The following is a 20,142-nucleotide window of genomic DNA, read 5'->3' as shown; positions in this document are numbered from 1 at the left end:
CAAAATTGTGTCAAATAATTAATTTTTTTTTTCTGTAACATGTTATGCACGTTTAATGAGATTCTATTGTAATCATTCGCCCGTGGTTAATACGTGTGTTTCTTTTAATTATGATCGCACTACAGGTTTCGTTATTTAAAAAAGGTATTAGAAAGTGGTATGGGGGGATGCAAATCTACCAGATTTAAGATAACCAATGGTGTACCTTAGAAATTAGTCCTGGGACCATTGTTATTCATTCTGTATTATTACTATTATGCAAAATGAAAAATGAAATGAATATGTGGAGTGACATTAGACATTTAGTGAAGCAAATGGAAGTGTGCAAAGGAATAGAATGAAAGAAAAAAAGAGGTGATGAGTGATTCAAGAATGGCAGTGTATGGAGGTTCCATTATTAGAGGATTGGTTAATGAAAGAGAGTCCATAATGTCTGCAATCCAGGAGGGATAATGAGGAGGAAACAAACAAAAGAAATAGGGGCGGTTGTTGGGACAAATGATTTAAGTGATTATAAGGAAAATGTAAGGGTGGATATTAGTAGGTTATTGAGGAGAGTGAAAGATAACAGTATAGTGGGAAAGGTTGTCAGTGTGTTGCCGAGGTATGACAGTGATGAATTGAGACAGAGAGCCAGAATCATGAATGATTGCTGGCAGAGCTGTGTGAAAAGAAGGAAGTGAAGTTTGTGAATGTATGGCATATATTTGAGGAAAGAATAGAATCATACAGATGTGACAGATTACATTTAAATGGCTTTGGAGCAAGTGAACAAAGATGTTACAGAATTGTTATAGATCAGAAAGATTATATTTTGAGTTAGCCCATGGCTATGAAGAATTCTCCTAACCTGAACAAATATGGTTGTATTAATTTGCCAAAAATTTGGGAGACTGTTGTGTTAAGAGCACCTCCCACATAGCTGTAATTTTTTCTTTTTCTTTTTTTTTTTTACGTTAGAGGGTGCCAAAATAGGACTTTAGATCTTTTGTCCATTACAATTGTATTGTTTCACTTACTCACTGTTGCATATACATGCTGTGTTGTGCTCTGATTATGCTGATTTAAAATTCAACAAAATATAAGCAAGTTAATAAAGCATCTTTTTTATGAAATAACAAATAATTCATTTGGCGCTGTTAATACCATTAAAAAAATTCATGAATAACCGTCAACACCTAAGCTTATCTGTTAGATTGTTGATAGATGAAAGTGCAGTGTGTGTTATATGCAAGAGATCTGAAGTAAAAGATCAGGAGAGTGGTACAGAAGAGACTGAAATGCTTGGCAGCACAAGGAGATTAGCAGAGATTGGGATGCAAGTGGGGTAGTTGAGACTGAGGAGATATATGTGGTAAGTAGTAATAAAGATGATTGGGCAAGGACAGATGTGGTGGGAAAATCAACCAACAAGTGGCTTGGGTAGAACTGGTTATAGAACTAAATTTGAACTCCTGTGTTTTTTTACAAATGTTAGAAGTATCAGAAATAAGGGAGATGAAATTTTTTCACTGATTGAGTTTGTTTGCCCCAAACTCATTGGAATAAGTGAAACATGTTTAAATGAAGATATCGTAACAAGAATGGAAATGGAAGGGTACAATGTTAGAGGATTGGTTAATGAGGAAGTCCATAAGGTCTGCTATCCAGGAGGGAGAATGAGTAAGATAATTCATGTTTTGAACATGAGGATACAAAAGAAATAGTGGTGGTTGTTGGGACAAATGATTTAAGTGAATATAAGGAAAATGTAAAGGTGGATGTTACGAGGTTATTGAGGAGAGTCAAAGATAATAGTATAGTGGGAAAGGTTGTGAAGGGAGGGGGGTGTGCTGCTGGTGATAGCAGGGGAATTATATCCATATAAGTAGGCATTCAAGAGAGAAATAATGGCAGTGTGGTGTAAGGTGGAGGTAGGTTGACAGGAAGAAATATTTAGTTGGATGTTGTTATTGACCAGGGAATGTGGAGAGTGGTGATAAGGAAAAAAATGTATGAGCAACTTCAGTTAGTGAACAAGAAAAGGATGATTTTAATTATGGTGGTATAGATTGGAATGAAGAGATAGCATTTGGGAATAAGGAAAATGAATTTTTTGAGTTATTGAGAGACAACTATCTCAGGTAGTAAAAAATATGTAAAGGAGGGTACGTGAGGATTGACTGTTTCAGATCTGATCATTTCATCAAAGGATGTAATTGTGAGTGCGGGTTTCACACTTTCCTCCAGTTATTGTTATGATCATGTAGTGATTAGATGGGTTCTGGTTAGCCATATGAAGACTTCTGTGAGGAAAGGATATATGTGGAAGTATAAGGCTGGTGATTATGAAAAGCTTAAAGGACAGCTTGGAGCTATGGCATGGAATGAGGAGATGAACAGTAAAAAATAAATGCTGCTTGGGAACTGACAAAGAAATACATAACCGCATCAATGTGAATGTATTCTGAAGGGCTAAAGGTTGAATAAGGTAGGTATAAAATGGATGAATGAGGGGATTAAGTGTGAAATCTGGAAGGAGGCAGCACAAGATGAATAATAGTAATAATCAGTTGCATGAAGAGTATAAAGAGCATGCCAGGAGAGTGACTCAGTTGGTAAGGACAACAAAAGTGCTGTTTGAGCAGAAATTAGCAAATTAGGCTAAGAAAAACCAGTGAGTTTTTTGATATATATGGCAAGCCAAAGGAAGAATGATTATGGTAAGATGCTTTTAATGGATGAAAGTGGGAGATTGGTGACTACTGCAGAGGACATAGTTGAGATGTTCAGTGAGCAGTTCATCAGGGTGTTTCATCCTCAATGTGAAATCAAAAGCTCAAGTATAGAAAATGAAATTAGAGAAGACTTAATGGTGAGCGAGCAAGAGGTATATGAGGAGTTAAGCAAGCTAGATGTCAATAAGACATGATGACACATCACTACGTGTCTTAAGGGAATGTTCCAAGGAGTTAGCATCAGCCTTGGCCTACCTGTTTAACAAGCCTTGCAAACAGCACAAGTCCCAAAGGAGTGGAAGGAAGGCAAAATTGTTCCACTTCACAAAGGTGATAAGGCTAAGGCAACAACACCTTAACTACAACTCCAGATGAGGTTATCTGGAGTTGTAGTTAAGGTATTTGGAGAGGTTGGTAAGATAGCGGATACAAAAGTGGGTTGATCACAGTGGTATTCTTTGTGCTTGTTGGCATGAGTTTGTTAAAGGGAGGTTGTGTTTTACACGCTTGCTTATGTACTATAACAGGGCGACAAACATATTGGACACAGGAGATGCATATACTTAGATTTTGCAAAGGCTTTTGATAGATTGCCACACCACAAGTTGTCACTAAGTTGAAGCAGATGGGATTGGATGATAGACTTAGTTGGATAAGTGAATGGCTATCCAATGAGTATCAGCAAATTATGCATGTGGGGAGGGGAAGCACTATTTCAAAAGAGGAAAGTCACTAGTGGTGTGCTGCAAGGGTTAGTTTTTGGACCATTGTTATTTATTTTGTATGGTGGTATATAGCTGTTATGCAAAATTGGGAGAGCGATGAGGAATCAGATGCTGTGGTCTTATAGGAAAACTTGAATAGATTGTATGATTAAAATTAATTCATCAATTAATAAAATAATCTGTTCAACACGTGTATTTTTGTGTCCCTAAATTTACAAATATGAGTGCTGATCACCGTGTAACCTTAAAAGAAAGAATAGATTGTATGAGTTTGCAACAGTATGGAACTGTCAATTCAATGTTGCAAAGTGTAAATTTCCAAAATTTGTTAGGTAACAATGAGATACAAAGTATTCACTTGGTAAGAAACTTTTTACCAAGTGTATACTTTGTATCTAACACCTTCCTTATTTTAATAGCAACTTCCTTGTCTTAATGTCATCTCACATCTTCCAACAAGTCTAGAATGTCTAGTTGGTTTGGATAGCCTGGATGCAATCTGTTTTTAAGCATATTCTGTGATGTCATTTGTTCTGTTTATTGAATACATCATTCTTCTGTAGCCTTTTAAATACCCAGGTTTTTGTCATTTTGCAATAAAATTCTCAGTCATTTTAATCTATATTTGAATTTGGTATTTAAAACTGAGAAATCTAATATTCAATTAACACAGCTGAATTTTAAATCATTATGGCTGCAGTCTGAATTGTTTTTATGTATATGCTAATTTACTGATAGTTTTTTTTTTTTGCTTTGGTGTTGGGCATGTCTATCTTAAAAAGTAACCATTAATATTATCCCCTCTCTCTCTCTCTCTTAAAACTTATTTATCATATACATCTTCTTATATATTTTCCTATATGCTTTAGGATTCAGGCCATACATTATTATTATTATTATTCCTGACACCTCCAAGGAGTCCGAAGACATCGCGGGAGGACACCTACAACTGTCTCAATCACTACACCGAACCTCTACTACGAATCATCTCCATCAATGCCATCTACCGCTAGGGCCTCTAATTACAAAATTACTCTATTACTACATGCCAGGGCCTCTAATTACAAAAGTCAGCTCTGTAAAGGATCAATCAACTGCTTGAAAGAATAAACTAAATATTAATATTAAAATTTTACTTCAAATTTTTAAATAAAAATTATTTAAAATAATATATCTCATATAGATACTAGAGCAACAGAAGCATGGTTTGAGAAGAAAATTGGATTCTTTGGAAGGAGAATATGAAAGTCGTGTTGGAGAACTTCAGAGTGATGTTTTGGAGCTACAAAAAGAGCTGACAGAACAGAATGCATTTATAAGGAATTTTGAAAAAGAAAAGGGCCGGATAATACAAGAATTGATTGAGCAAAATCACTGTCTGACAGTGGAATTAAAACAGGTAAGATGATATATGTCCTTTTCTTTCATACGTTTACCTGCACACATAATTTAACATATATATTAGAAATATGATAGTTGCTGAAATTATTGCAGAAAATATTTACCTTAGCTTTGTGTAATTTGACTTAGTAAACAGAATGTTTAAACTTTCCCATGGTTGGAAGCATATTTTGGTTCCAACCATGTCTGTGTAGAAAACACCTGTAGGGTAGTCGGATCAGCTGTATCCTTTGGTTATACAGATGTGGATTCATACTCTGTCTGGGAGGTAAAGTGCTTTTATAAAGGCTTTTCAGCTGAAAGTAAGTTATGTTGTATAGAGGTAATGCTGAAAATATTTGTCCTCCCCTCCCCACTTCGACATAGACAAAACTGACAACCTAGTTAAAGAACATATGTGCAATTAAAAGACATATACATTTGCTCTATGGTCAACACTTTTCACAAAGTGTCTGATTTCATAAAATTGCATGAATTTGCTAAGACTTTGTTGATTTTCACTTAACGGTAGTGAAACAAATTGGGTTCATCGGTCATCTTTAAATAACAAAGAAAATTTATAATCTCTTATTTAGATTTTCCAAAACTTACGAATGATACTGACATTTTTTAAAATAAAAAAGGATGAAAAAACATTTTTAAAAGAATTTTGTCACAGATCTTTTTTATTATTTGACACCTCCAGGGAGTCCAAGAACTCATCGGGGGGGAGAACATCAATGCCACCATTCAATCACCAGCTGACAGCAACTACACCAATGCCATCTACCACCGATCACCACTGATATTTCCACAGACAATCACAAATATCCATGCCCACAGCAGGATTTGAACCCGCATCCTTTTGGCTGGAGAGCTGATACGCCAACCAGGCTATTTTGATCCATTTCAGTCCCATTCTTAAAGGCGAAGAGGAGAATAGAAGAATAGATTGATAATTTTCAAAATTATTTGTATTTTTAATTCTTAGAGATTCAGGTACATATTGGTCTGATAACATTCCTAGTTGCATATGTATAATAAAAAAAAATTTTATTTTGTAATTGGATTATAATCGTAGATTGTAAATTGTCCATAGTGAGAAAGATGAAAGTAGAATATGAAAAGAAGTTAGCTGAACTGGTCAAGGAAAATCTAAGAGAATTTGATCAGAGCAAGTATGTAGCAATTAAAAAGAACAATGATCTAGTGAATGCTGATAGTAGAAAAATGTAGGCAGACCCATTAGCTCTCAGGATGTGGAGTGGAAGAGGACTGGATGAAAAAAAAATAGAGGTAGACATGGTAGAGTAATAAGGGATAAAGCTGATATAAAATCTTTGCAGCTTGACTTCAACAAACTGGTTATATGGTCAAATGACAATGGATATTAGTTCAGTGATGAGAAGGGACACCAAAGACCAGATCTCAAATCTTAGATGTCTTATTGAAAAATCAAGAGAAGTCGGTACTTACTTATGCTTTATCGCCTACACCAAAGCTGCATAAATTGGATATTGATGTGGGAAAATAGTGTCTAAGTGTAGTTTTTCCCAAACATCTTATCTGATTAATAAGTCAGCTTTATAACAGTAATCAAAACTATAGTAAGAATTGATAAAATGCTATCAGATTGGTTCTGTTTCCAAAAAAGGATTAAGGCAAGATTGTATTCTATTTCCTGAAGTCTTCAAAATCAGTGATGAGAAGATTATCAGGAGATATTTGGAAGACCAGAATGGATGCATATTGATGGTTAACTTAAGAATCAATAACTTAATATGTGCAGATGACATAGCACTAATAACAGAGAATGAAAATGACATGAATGAACTCATTGGAAGAATAGAATGGAATAACTTGATATACAGACTTAAGATTAACATCAGTACAATAAAACTGATGACCTTGATGGGAACCATATGGAAAAAACACTTCAGGACTGTGTATTAAGATAGAAAAAGTTGATCAATTTATCTATTTGGGTTCACTGCACTGTCAGTGGAAATCATATGAAGGAAGTTAAGAAGATGAATTATAATAGGAAGAGCAACAGTGACTCAGCTCATAAAGATTTGGAAGGATAGAAAAATATCTATCAGTACAAAGATCAAACTAGCTAGATCCTTGATATTATCTTGGGGTTCTGTGCGTGGACACTGAATAAGGCAATTAAGAAGACATCATGAAAATTATGGAAACAACTACCACATTAGAGTAGAACTTTAGTTTAACATAAACTAAAATAAACACTCAACGTTTCAGCCTTCACATTAAAGTCATCATCTGTAGTATATGCATGTATATACAAAAGAAAAAAAAAATCAAGCTGCACTACAATCTACATGGTATGCTAAAGTTACTGATCAACTGTTAAGCCTATTCGCCTGATCTCTGGTGAAAAAAAAAATAATAATAACCTTACTACATCAAAGCTCAAGTCCTGTTATTATTATTATCATCAATTAGGTTATGAAATTAAATTAAGCAGAAGAGCAACATGTTCACACACAAAAAAAAATTACTCTTATACAGTATAAGTATACATGTAAATTACAACAAGCCAGTATGGATTGTGGGCAAAAAAAAAGTTGAGTTTGTAAAGTCAGGGTTTGCTGGAAAACTAAGTGGGCTGAATGTGCGCAATCCAAATTCTTGGGATTTTTATGCCACCATTATTGTTAAGATTAGGGTGGTTAATCAAAGCATTTAAGAAGACCAATGCTTTTGAAATGTGAATCTGAAGATGGATACTTTCAATTCCTTGGACGGAGAAAAGAACCAATTCAAATATCAGAGACCAATTGAATCTTAAAATGACTTTCTGAAACATAGTAGAGAACAGAATCCTCAAATATTTCTTATGCATCTCAAGAGACAAGCTCCATATTGGAGATGTCTGAATCAAATTCATGTTTTAACTGGAACAAGGAGGTTCACTAAGAAGAAGAATTAGTTAAATATTGCCAAGCTTAAGGTTATACATTTTGAAACTGAGGACATTGTAAGAAAAGTATAATATTAATGAGAATTTGCAAGTAGTGGGGGGTACAAGGCTTTGATAAGACCACATCTTGACTACTGTGCCTAGATATTGTCATCTAGGTTCAGAGTAGATGAGACATTTGAAATGATCCAGCAGAGGTTCCAAGATATCTAGCCTATGAAATTGTGCGCAGCGAGGACAGGCTGAGGGATTGTGTGTTCAAAGTTTGAGTAATAGATATGGAAGAGAGGAGATGTCAAAAAATATACAAGTTGGCCAGTGGACTCACAATATAGATACAGGTGAAATTTTGCAGCTCGTGGGAGACAGAAGAACTCATGATCATCTCTGCAAACTAAGTACATAATAATAATGATAATAATAAAATTTTTGCTGTTAATCCAGTTAATTTTATATTATTAATGCAGTATAATTTTATTAATTATTCTCTTCAGACTGCACATTCTGAGAAACAGTTTCAAGTTGAGATCCAATCTCTGAAAGATAAATTCAGTGTACGTAGCTCAAATCTTCATGACCACATAACTCAGCTTGAAGGTCTAAAAGAGGAGGTAAGCTGAGAAAAACTTTTTTCATTTAACAAATTAATTAACAAATATTCTTATGAATATCCAAACACAGATTTAAATTAATCGATGAGATTGTAAACATATACAAAAATAAATAAAATAATAAATTTAATTGTATGGATAATTAAGGGATGCTCTTTCACTTTCCTGGTTTCATATATCAATATATTTTAGATACAGATTTTAGAGGAAAGAAAAGCAGATCTTGAGCAGAAAATTGAAACCTTGGCCAGAGATAGAGAAACACTCAATTTGTCCTTGGAAGAATCTAGTAATAGAATCCTTGTTCTGCAGAGAAATAATAGGGATCAGGAACAGCAGGTTAGAAATTAATTTTCCTATCATTGTAGATATCTCTGAAACTACCAAGTTACTCAGTTAAAAAATTGGTCAGATGAAATTTTATCTCAAAAATGAATTTAGTTTGGCAAAGTATTCTGCACTTTCTCCTATATATTTTTGATTCTGAAATTAATTAAAAAATTTTAAAAAAAATCAATTCATTATTAATCAGTAAAGTTATCTATTATCTATCTTTAATGGTACCCATATTGGATATACAGGAATGTATTATAACTTTTTGAAATATTTAAACAAAGGATTTAATATTTAAAACATTATCTATGATGTTTGCTAACAGTGCCAATGTTTCCATTTATTTTTGTCCTGTCCATCCTTTGAGAATACAGTACAGGAAATATTCAGAATCATTCTCTGGTTGGCCATCACTTTTTGGCTTTATCCAGCAGCTACATGATTTTATATAGTAGTATCATTACTCACATAGTAGTGATGATACTACTATATTTTTGACTGATTGAAGCCTTCTTTTCAGTTGGCACTCTCAAAATGTCTGTGTTTATTATTTAATTATATGGGCTAATCAACTTTTATTGGAGAGAAACAACCATTATGCTTTTGCAGTTTCACACACACACACACACAAAAAAAAAAATTCTTGATATAGGTATTATATTCAGTGTCAAATTTATTTTTTATTTTATTCATTTTTTTTCTCCCTCATGCACTTGAATTTTATTATTATTATTATTAAGAGAGACCTCCAGGGAGTCAGGGACTCATTGAGGAAGGTCACATACTACACTCACCAGCTATGACTTGTTCTTGAATTCATTCACTGCTTGCACACCAGATTCAATGGCAATCCATTTCAATCAAGTACCACTCTGAGAGAAAAATCTAGCCCTTATCCCCTTCTTGGCAGCATTCATTCTCAGCTTCCAAGGATGCCCTCTTGTCCTTTCCCCACTCTCCATCAAATGAAAAATTCCATCAACTGAAATCCTGTATGATCCTTTCAGAAGTTTGTAAGTCTCAATCATATCACCTGTATGGTAAACCAACCATAGCTTCAGACCGAATGTCCAATCCTTACCTTGTAGTGCATCCTGTTAGTCATCTTCCTGGAATATTGAACAAATGGGGATGTACTGCCAGTTTGGGATTTAGCTAACCAAACTGTGTTCTTATTGGCTTAAACCATTATGCCAAATGATGGTACAACATGACAGAATTTCATGTCAGCTGGAGCATCACCCTGTTATACAAGGGCCACTGTTATTTTCATTAGGGACCAGAGCAAACACCAAAAAGTCAGCTGCTCGAACAAATCCCAACTCCACATCAGCAGAGTTCAAGAACTGTCATCATAAGAAGCATCAATGGAAAAAAAATGGAACTAGCAGAAGAAGTGGATAAATACCAGATCAACATAATAGGTGTTACCAAAACAAAGAAAACAAAAACAAGTGAGATCTTTCTAAGCAACAAATACAAAATGTTATATACAGGCAATAACAATCAAGGAAAAGAAGGAATAGCTATAGTATTTAATACTAAATATGAGGATAGTCTTCTTGAATGGCAGGCAATATCAAGTACAGTGATGTAGACAAGTATCAGAATGGGTGATGATGGTGGTGATGACTTATGGTTTTAATGGTACAAGGACAGTAAAGGTCATACCATATCAAAAGCCATAGCAGTACACAAGATAAGACAATCACAAACATACATGCCCATAGCAGGATTCAAACCTGCAACCTGTTGGTTGCATCAAAATAGGGAACTGGACAATGAGACTTATATGTGCCTATGGTCCCACAGCAAGTTCTACTAGGAAAAAGTGGAGAAATTTCTGCAGCATTACAGAAGGCAGCTGATCCAATGAAAAAGGAAAAGTTGGTCCTCAGAGATCTAAACAGCAGAGTAGGAAATGATTATCAGACATACAGAAATGTTTTAGAAAAATTTGAAGAAAAAACAAAGCAAATAATAAGGGTAAGTATATGCTGGATTTCTATTCAGAACATGGACTAATTATTACTAACACAATGTTCCAACATAAAAATGGCACAAATTCATATGGAATGAAGATTCAAGGAATAAGAAAACTGTCATTGACTATGTTATTGTTGACAGCGATGCTTTCCCACTGGTTCACTACACAAGAGCATACAGAGGATCTGAAAGAAGTAATCACCATTTGTTGTTAAGCAGGATACAGTTGAATCTCATATTGAAAAGAAGGATGTGTAAGAAAGTTTTAAAATGAATTGAAGTTGAACAGCTTTCAGAGGTAAATTGTATTATTCAAGAAAAAATGAAAGAGATTGAAAACAAGAACCAAAACTTGGACATTCAGTGGCAAACTCTGAGGAAAACATTGATTATGAAAACATTGGGCACAACTTTTGCCCACTTAGCTTTCCACCACTTTCACATCCAGATGGTACTATATTTAACCTACCTAAACACAAGGCTAACTTATTGGCATCACTCTTCCAATTCCTGTATTAATAACCTGGACAAAGTTCCCTCCACTCCACCAAGAATGGTTCTTTCCATATCATCCAATCTTCTGCCAGAAAGAAATCTGAAGAATCCTTAATAACTTGGTCCTGATTATATTCCACAAACAAAGTCCTGATTATATTCCACAAACAAAGTCCTGATTATATTCCACCTTGCGTCAAAAACTTGTGCCCCAGAACTAACACCTATCCTATTCAACTGGCATCTGCCCTACAACATGGAAACAGGCCTACATCCAGCCCATCCCAAAGGGAGGTGATAAAAGTCAACCAACAAACTACCATCCAACTGCTCTCAGTTCCATTCTTGCTAAAATTAAGGAGAAGGTCATCAACAAACAACTCTTGAACCTCCTAGAGACCTACAACTAATCAGTGACCAGCAGTACAGATTCCACCACTCATGATCTACAGTTGATCTTCTAGCTTAATGAATTCAAGCCATGGAGAAATTTTAAGAAACTCACATGGTTGTCCTTGAAATTTCAAAAGCATTTCATCAGGTTTGGCACAGGGGCCACTTAGTAATGGCCATCCAACTGAATTGTCAACTTTCTCACTGGTCACTCACTACATGTCATGATGGATGGTTTCATCTCTTCAGATTTCCCCACCAATGAAGGAGTACCCCCCATGGTTCCATTCTTTCACCCACTCTCTTATTCTTGTATATAAATGACTTGCTCTCACATACTTCCAATTCTATCCATAGCTTTGCTGATGATGGTATATATCTTGTAGTGTTCAGTTATTGAATCCTCAAGATCCACAACCACTAATTCCCTGAACTCCGATCTCCTAGCTGTATCCCAGTCAGGGGAAGGATAACATTGTAAACTTCAATGCTGCCACCAAAACTCAGTCCTGTCCAATCTCTTGCAAGTAGATCTTGCACCCCTCCCCCCCTCATCTTCAATAATACCCAGATATCCAAACACAATCAAATTTCCCTTCTTGGACTGACCTATATCTTTGACCTTTACTGGCACAAACACATTTAAACTACAGCTTTTGCCTAACTCTGCTAACTCTATACAAATCCGAACCATGGAATATTGCTCCCATATTTTGGGTGATGCACTACAATCCTCTAAGATTGCTTGATTCTGTCCAGAAGAGGGCAGTACAGTTAATTAATGATCTATCTCTCTCGCTTATCCACTTCAATCCCTCTCTCTCACAAACGTTCAGTTTCTGCCTTGTGTCTCTTCTACAGATACTTTCATGGACACTACTCTGCTGAATTGGTCACTATCATTCTTGTACTTTCCTCCAAAATCATTAGAACAAGGCCACCATTAACTAACAACTTTTTACAGTCCAAACATGAAACTCACCGAACCAATTTCACTGCCTCCTCTTTCATTCTATCTACTTCTATTCTTTAGGGATTCCTCCTTTTTTTTTACTAAAATAAAGAGCCAAAAGGCTTCAGTTTGGTGATGCAAAATTATATAAGCAAAGTGGATATTAGATCCAACATTATTTCAAAGCCGAATGTAGAAACTATGAAAGTTTCATAAAAATAAATTGACCAGAGCACTTATGGGAATACACTCACTGGCATTCACAAGTTGTCTTAGTGTGGACTACTTAGGAAACATAGGTGCCGCCCAAGTGTCTATATATTTGCTTTCTATTAGTCCATTTTGATAAGGTTTCACTGGCCTGACAGCCGTTTCGAACTGGTCATCCTCCTCAGAGACCAGGCAGAAACCTTAAGAGAGCAAAAATATTACTAAGGAACTTGAAATGTCGGAGAGGTGTATTTTTTGTATGTGAACTCTCGGTCGGTGTTTAAAAGTATTTACTAAAATAAAGAGCCTTATTACTGAATGAGAGTTTTTGCTCTCTTAAGGTTTCTGCCTGGTGTCTGAGGAAAACCAACCAGTTCAAAACAGCTGTCCGGCCAGTGAAACCTTATCAAAATGGGTTAGTAGAAAGTGAATATATAGACGCTTTGGTGGTGCCTACTTTTTCTAAGTAGTCTGTGTTAAGGCAACTCATGAATGCCAGTGAGTGTATTCCTGTAAGCTCTTTGGGCAACTTATTTTTATGAAACTTTCATAGTTTCTACATTTGGCTTTGAAATAATGCTGGATCTAATATTCACTTACATAAGATTCCTCCTTTCTTCTTATCCTCTCACCTACCCTTACACACTCTTACCCACCTCTTACACACACACACACACACACACACACGCACGCGCGCACACACACACACACACACGCGCGCGCGCACACACACACACACACACACACACACAGCATTATCTGGTTTAGGTCATGTGACCATTCACGTGTGGGTCAGATATTAAAAAAAAAAGCTCGAATAGCAGTATCATATTAAAAATGAGGATATTTGGAAGGAACCTGATAGGCCTTGCAGCATGTCATGTTAGGAATATATTAAAAAAAATATATATATGTATATATATATATACACACACACAGTAAAACCCCTTTTTTACACTTTCCAGGGGGGACTGATGGAAAAAAGTGTAAATAACAGGAAATGTAACAAAAAACATTAAAAAAGGCTAAAAGATGACTTACTGATAGTATGTGACTCTACATACTAGATTACTTTAATAACTGAAAATAAATGAATTTACAGTTACTTATATTTATCTATTTAAAAAAATCTAATTGTAGATTGTTTTTGCTTTTTCTGCACTCTTATAAGTTTCACCTGCCTCTCCACAGTGTATAAGGCATTAAATGCCCCATCGTCTCCTGATGCACTTGCAATATACCGCCTCAAAACAGAGATAGCTTCCATTGCTTCTTTACTAGTAGGGACGGTAGGTTTTTGATCACAGTCTTCTTTACCAAGGTGGTTGAAAAGGATGTCTTCTACACTTGGTACTGTTGATGTGATCACACCAGCATCAACATAGTCTTGAAATGAGGAAGACCCATCCATCACATACCAGTTGTTGGGCTCTGACATTTCTTCTTCTTCTTCCTCCTGTAGTTGTTCCGCCTCTTCCACAAACGTAACTCCTGCCTTCCGGAAACAGTTGGATATGGTTTCAGGAGTAACATGCAACCATGCTTTGGCCACATAATGCATGGCATCAAGGATTGATATGGTCATTTGTTTTGGGTCCATACCATTATCATGCATAAACACAGCTTTTTCAACAAGCATTTTTCTATATTGGGCATCATCCATTCATTTAAATGCATGGATGATGCCCAGATCTAATGGCTGAAGCTCACTTGTACAATTAGCCCTTTCTGCCCTAGTGATTCCAATTGGAATCACTAACTTTCTTGGCTTTCATAGCCCATATTACATGACGAATGATTCAAATTCTGAAATGATTCATTGAAAATTAATCATTTCAGAATTCCTATCCTGAAATGTATTTTTCAGAAAAATACTGGATACTCTTGCTTTTTTAGACCTAAAGACAAAATAAATAGAAAGAAAAATTTTTTTCTGAGCTGCAGATCTTCAGGGTATGCAGGACATTTGTCTAGCAATAGTAGTATTTTGTGGTGATTTGCCCCCATTTTAGCATCCAGAGCATGCATGGTGGATGTGAAGATGCTGCTGGTCATCCATGCTGTGCTGTTGGCATCATACTTAGTAGGCAGATTTTTCACATTCTTAAAACACCTTGACTTTTTAAATTTACCAATTACCTCTGCTTGCTGAGTTTTCCACCATGACACTTCTCTCCTTTTTACTTGGCAGAATGTTATAAAAGAGCCCAGTTTCATCAACATTGAAAATATTTTTCGGTTCGTAGTCCTGAATAATAGTCTTTAGTTCATTTCCACTGGTTTACAGTTTCCCCTGCAACACTATTACTTTCTCCACATACTTGATTATACACAATATTGTGACGAGTCTTGAAACGATCAATCCATTCATTTGACGCAGCAAACCATTAATTCCCAACCTCGCAGCAAATTCAAGGCCTTTCGCTTGGAGTATAGTACCTTCGATGGTACTATATCGGAGTATAGTACCTTCGATGGGAATACCCGATGCTCTCGTCGGGTATTCCCATCGAAGGAAACAAACCACTCCACCTCAAATTTATCCAATTCATCGTATGTTGATGTCCGGATATATTTTCATTTTTTTGACATAGTGCCAGATTGCTTTGCATTGAGTTCAATGCTTGACCTGTTTTTTTACTATCATGTTCAAAGTGGACACGGAGAGTCCAAGATCTTTTGCTAATTGCACACGTGTTCCGGCATGCCAATCTACACGTCGCAGAATTGGCATCTTCTGCCGAAATACATTTTCTGTCTTTCTTTCTCCATATTCCTAACATGGATCATCCACCACCACAACTTGAAAGCAACTATCAATTCGTGCTGTGATTGAAAAATCAAGGTATCGCTCATCACTACATCACTGCTGCAAGCATGCAAGTCACCATGATGGCAGAAATGCCATCTGGGAACAGAAATGCACAGAAATCGATTTGAATGAGAGGAAATCGATTCAAATATCAGTGTTGCCACTCGATAAAAAAACGCAAAGCATGGAAATAACGTCCACATCAAGTTGTTAATTGCGGGAAAACAATATATCTTAAGAATAGGCCTTAAGATGGGATCAACGGAAAATGATAAATGGCAGGAAAACGTAAAAACGGGGTTTTACTGTATATATATATATATTTATCATTAATAGTTTTTAGATTGTAGCCATTTTTTAACAAGCACTTCTCTTAAACAATCTTTTTGTGGTTGTTGTTTTTTTGTCAGTACCCATGGTGCATGCTTTGGCCACTCCATTTCTGGGCAAAGTGATTATGAGAAGTAGAGTCTACATTTTTTTTTTTTTTAATTTATACACTTAGGAAGCTGATCTATTTTGTTTGGTGATTGAGAGATGAGTATATACAAGAAAGAAAGTCTTCTATTTTCTTTAGTTTCTGTTGTAAAATGTATTTTAGAGTTTAATTTTTTCAGGAAGTTATTAAACTATTAAGAGTTTCTTTGGACCTTGGCCAGATGAGGAAAATATCAACATAACATAGCCATAATTTGGACTTAGTGTGATATTTTTGAGTATTATCTTTTCAAAAGATTCTATGTTAGCTAGAAAAAGTGAAATTGATGTACCTATGGCATCCTTCTTTTAGCTTATAGTAAGTATTTTCAGATTGAAAAAGGGTGTTGTTATAACTTTTAATAACTTTCTTAAATACATATTTATTTCAGTTATATTTCTTTGTATATTTGAGCATCATATCATATGATGTGAAGGGATAGCGTCCTTTTTATTTAAAATTACTATATTTTGTCATTTTCTTCCTTTTTTTTTTTTTAGTAAGGAAATTATCACTTTAACCATGATCCTGTTTTAGATCTCCTCACATCCATCCAGTTATGTAGAGGGGAAAAAAAATAGTATACAACAGTTAAAAGTCCCAGTAACATTCCATTAACTTTCAGAATGAAAATTAGCTGAATGTCTGCCTCTTTTCAATAATTTATTATAAATGCAATACATCAGTTATCTGAAAAACTGAATTCTTAAATTCACTTTCTTACTCTCATCAAAATGATTGTAAGAAATCAAAGTAAACAAAATTACTGAATACACAAATCTACTATAATTGTACTCTACATAAATAATATAAGTGACGTAGTAAATAAAAGTCCATTCGTATTTCATAGATGAGAACTCAACATAGAGATTTAGAAGAATTACGGCAGGCCAATGGTCATCTACAAGAAAAACTTGAAGCTGTTCTTGGTAAAGGTGCTGGCCTTCATCTCTTATCCCTTTATAATGAGATGGGATCTCTTCCTTCCTCTTCTCTTTCAAGTAATTTGGTTTTTGATCAGGTATGCAATGTAGCCATGATTATTTTTTCAGACTTTTAATTTAGGAGTCATTATTACTGTTGATATGATTATTTATTTTGGATAAACTCTTAAAATTAAATTATATCCAGATAAATAAATTAAAAATTAGTCACAATATATCATGTTTAGAAATTATATATTAAAATTAGTAATAATTTATAGTGTCTAAGCAATTTTTGTGGATATTTGTACTGCCTGATAAGTTTAATGAGCTTCACAGATAGAAGTTCAGCCACCATTTGCTGTGAGAAAGTTAATCCAGTAGTTCAAAATAAGAAGTATCAATGCAGTAATATATAGCAATTTGCTGAAGGAAGTTGACAAAGAAATCTCAGTACTAGTTAAAGGCAAGTAACTCTGCACTGACTACCTGGGGAGAGGAGGGTAGTAAGAACTTCTTGTTGTTAACTAAAGGCTATCAAATCTGTTTAAGTTCGGTTGGTGTAGAAAGATCTCACAGCTGTGTGTAACCGCTCTACAAGGAATCTACTTTTATGTACGAGTTCAGTTTCCTTCCAAAGAATCCCGTGTTTAGTCAAGATGGCATGTTCTGCTAGGCCAGACTGCTCAGGTTCATGATACTGGATATATGATTTATGTCTCTCAACTTATAGCTGCTGATCTGCCAGACTGCCCAAAGTAAGACACACCATGGGAACAAGGAATTTGATAGATTCCTGGAAAGGCGAGCAGAGAAAGCTTGTCATTAGATGAGGAAAGGAAGATAGAAATCTTCCAGATAGAATGAAAGGGCACTGACATATTAAGAGGTCTTAGAACTTGAGCAGCACATTCAGAAATTCCTTTAACATATAGAAGTGGAATCTTAAAGATATCTTCAGGAGATCTAGAGACTGGTAGCCTAAAGCTGTTAAAAGCTTTCGTGATAAAAGACTTGTTAAATTCATTTTTATAAAGAAAGGCAGATTTGATATAATTCAATTCTTGCTGTTAGTGAAACATATGTTATGGGCATTATGTAATAAGGGCTTAATAGTTCCAACTTTTGGGCTGGGATGATGATAAAAAGTAGCATGGATAAAAGAAACTTTTTCTAAAAGAAACACATACTGATCATTATGATCGGTATGTGTTTCTTTTAGAAAAACTGAAAACATGGCTGACGAAGAATTAATGTATCTAAAAAGGCTGGTTAATAATTTTTCTCCTGCTCCAAGGTAAATTGAATTCTAGGATGAAACATATTTATTTTTGAGACAAGTAGTTTAGAATCTGTTAGAGAACCATTCCATATTGAAAAACACCATCTGCATTATACTCTGAAAATGCTGGTTAGAAAACCAGCAAAATTTTAGTAAGTGTCAATAAATTAATTTCAGTTTTTCATCTGTTGTTGTTAATACTGTGAAGCACTAATATGAATAATCAACAACACTTAAGCCTTTCAATACATTTATATACACAGGATATTTCAAATTAAAGTACCTTAATACCTCAAACTTCTGGATACCATAACTAGATCATGGGGAAGAGATTTTTACATTAAATAAAACAAAAAAATAACTTCAAAAAATTACCAATAAGGGAAATATGATGCTGTGAGTGAGATAAGATAGTGAATTTTGCATACTACATGAGGCCGTAAAGCGATTTAAATGAAGCATCAAGACAGACTACAATCATTTGACTTTGTGTGACAGGTCTCACATTGCCTGAATGTGCCTTGCTTGTGAAATGTTTCAATAGGAATGGGGAAAATGCTGCAGCAGCACTTCATGGATACAGAATCCTAAAGATTTTGTGAAAATGCCCAATGAAACCAAATGGTGTGCTGCATGATTCATCGATTTGAAGAGACAGGCAGTTTCACAGTTCAACCAGGAAGAGAGAGTAAATCTGAAACTTGTCAAATGACTGAAGATGTTGCAACTGCAGTCATTGCATAGTCAAATGAGAATGCTTTAGGTTCATGCAGTGCATGTGCTGTAGTAAGACAATTAGATTTGCCATACACAATGGTATGTTGAACTTTCTATAAAGTATTGCATTGCTACCTGTATAAACTCAGCCACAGCCAAGAGTTGCAAATGGGATTTGCTAGCATCCGAGAAATGTTTGCATTGATGTTTCTAGCATGAATGGAAATGGATGAGGATTACCTTGGAACATCCTATGGAGTGATGAAATACATTTTTATGTTTGTAGAGCAGTAAACACTTAAAACTGCCATATCTAGTCTACAGAGAGAATTCCCATGCATTTCAACAAGTTTCCTGACATTCACTAAAGGTGAATAGGCCATTTTTCTTTGAAGAAATCTATCAAACTGGACCCGTGACCTTGCACAGTCACGGCCGCACATTATTGGGACATATTGAGCAGTTGTTATCCCACAACTGTAGCAAGAGGGTGCATGAACACAATACTGTTGATGCAAGATGGAGCACGTCCCCATGTATGACGTGGGGGAGGTGCTTCACAATCATTCCATCATCATTTCACAGAGCAATTAGTTACTCATTTTCTATCAACTGGCCACTGCATTCACAAGATCTTAACCCCTGTAACTTTGGGATTACCTCAAAAGCTTGGTGTATCAGGTAAAGTTCTTCACCTGGATGATTTGAAAGACAAAATCACACATCATGTGTGAAATCTTTTGGCAGGTCAGTTGCATTCCGCTCTAAACAGTGCTGTATGAGGATATAAGCTATTGTCTTGTACGAAGGTCCTATACATCGAACGTCACTTCCATTGATCATTTGGATCTCTTTGGAGCATGTCATATGTGTGATATGTTTTTTGTATCACATTGTTTTATGAAATGAATAAAATAAAAAATCATTGAATAATTTTATCATTGACTCTGAATCATTTCACAATCACATACTATCCAGTTAACATTAATGTAATTTTCTTCCACTCACAGCACCATATTCCCTTATCATCATTTTTGAACTATTATTTTTATGGCTATTTAGCCTATTTTTGTTTAGGAGTTCCCCTTTTATAATGTCATTGGCTGTTTACTCAAATTTTAGGACATCGCTGATGTTTTATATAGACAAATATATGAAGAATATATAGGTGGAATAATTCA

The 20,142-nt window shown here is 35.2% G+C and overlaps 1 protein-coding gene across 3 annotated transcripts in view; it reads left to right on the top strand.

Moving 5' to 3' along the window:
• LOC150101891 (bicaudal D-related protein homolog) overlaps positions 1-20,142 on the top strand; it is a 240,926-nt gene that overhangs the window by 132,425 nt on the left and 88,359 nt on the right. For all 3 annotated transcript variants that reach the window (XM_090400413.1, XM_090400412.1, XM_090400411.1), the window contains exons 2-5: positions 4,626-4,841; positions 8,264-8,380; positions 8,573-8,719; positions 16,890-17,060. In XM_090400413.1, coding sequence (XP_090256539.1) covers positions 4,626-4,841; positions 8,264-8,380; positions 8,573-8,719; positions 16,890-17,060 — 651 coding nt within the window. The remainder of the gene's footprint in view (positions 1-4,625; positions 4,842-8,263; positions 8,381-8,572; positions 8,720-16,889; positions 17,061-20,142) is intronic.

Source organism: Typopeltis vanoorti, chromosome 11 (genome assembly GCF_054136105.1).
Source record: "Typopeltis vanoorti isolate ZY-2024b chromosome 11, IOZ_Tvanoo_1.0, whole genome shotgun sequence".
In the NCBI taxonomy this organism is placed as follows: Eukaryota; Metazoa; Arthropoda; class Arachnida; order Uropygi; family Thelyphonidae; genus Typopeltis; species Typopeltis vanoorti.
Note: the sequence above shows the minus strand (reverse complement) of the source record. Positions and strands in the feature narration are given on the sequence as shown.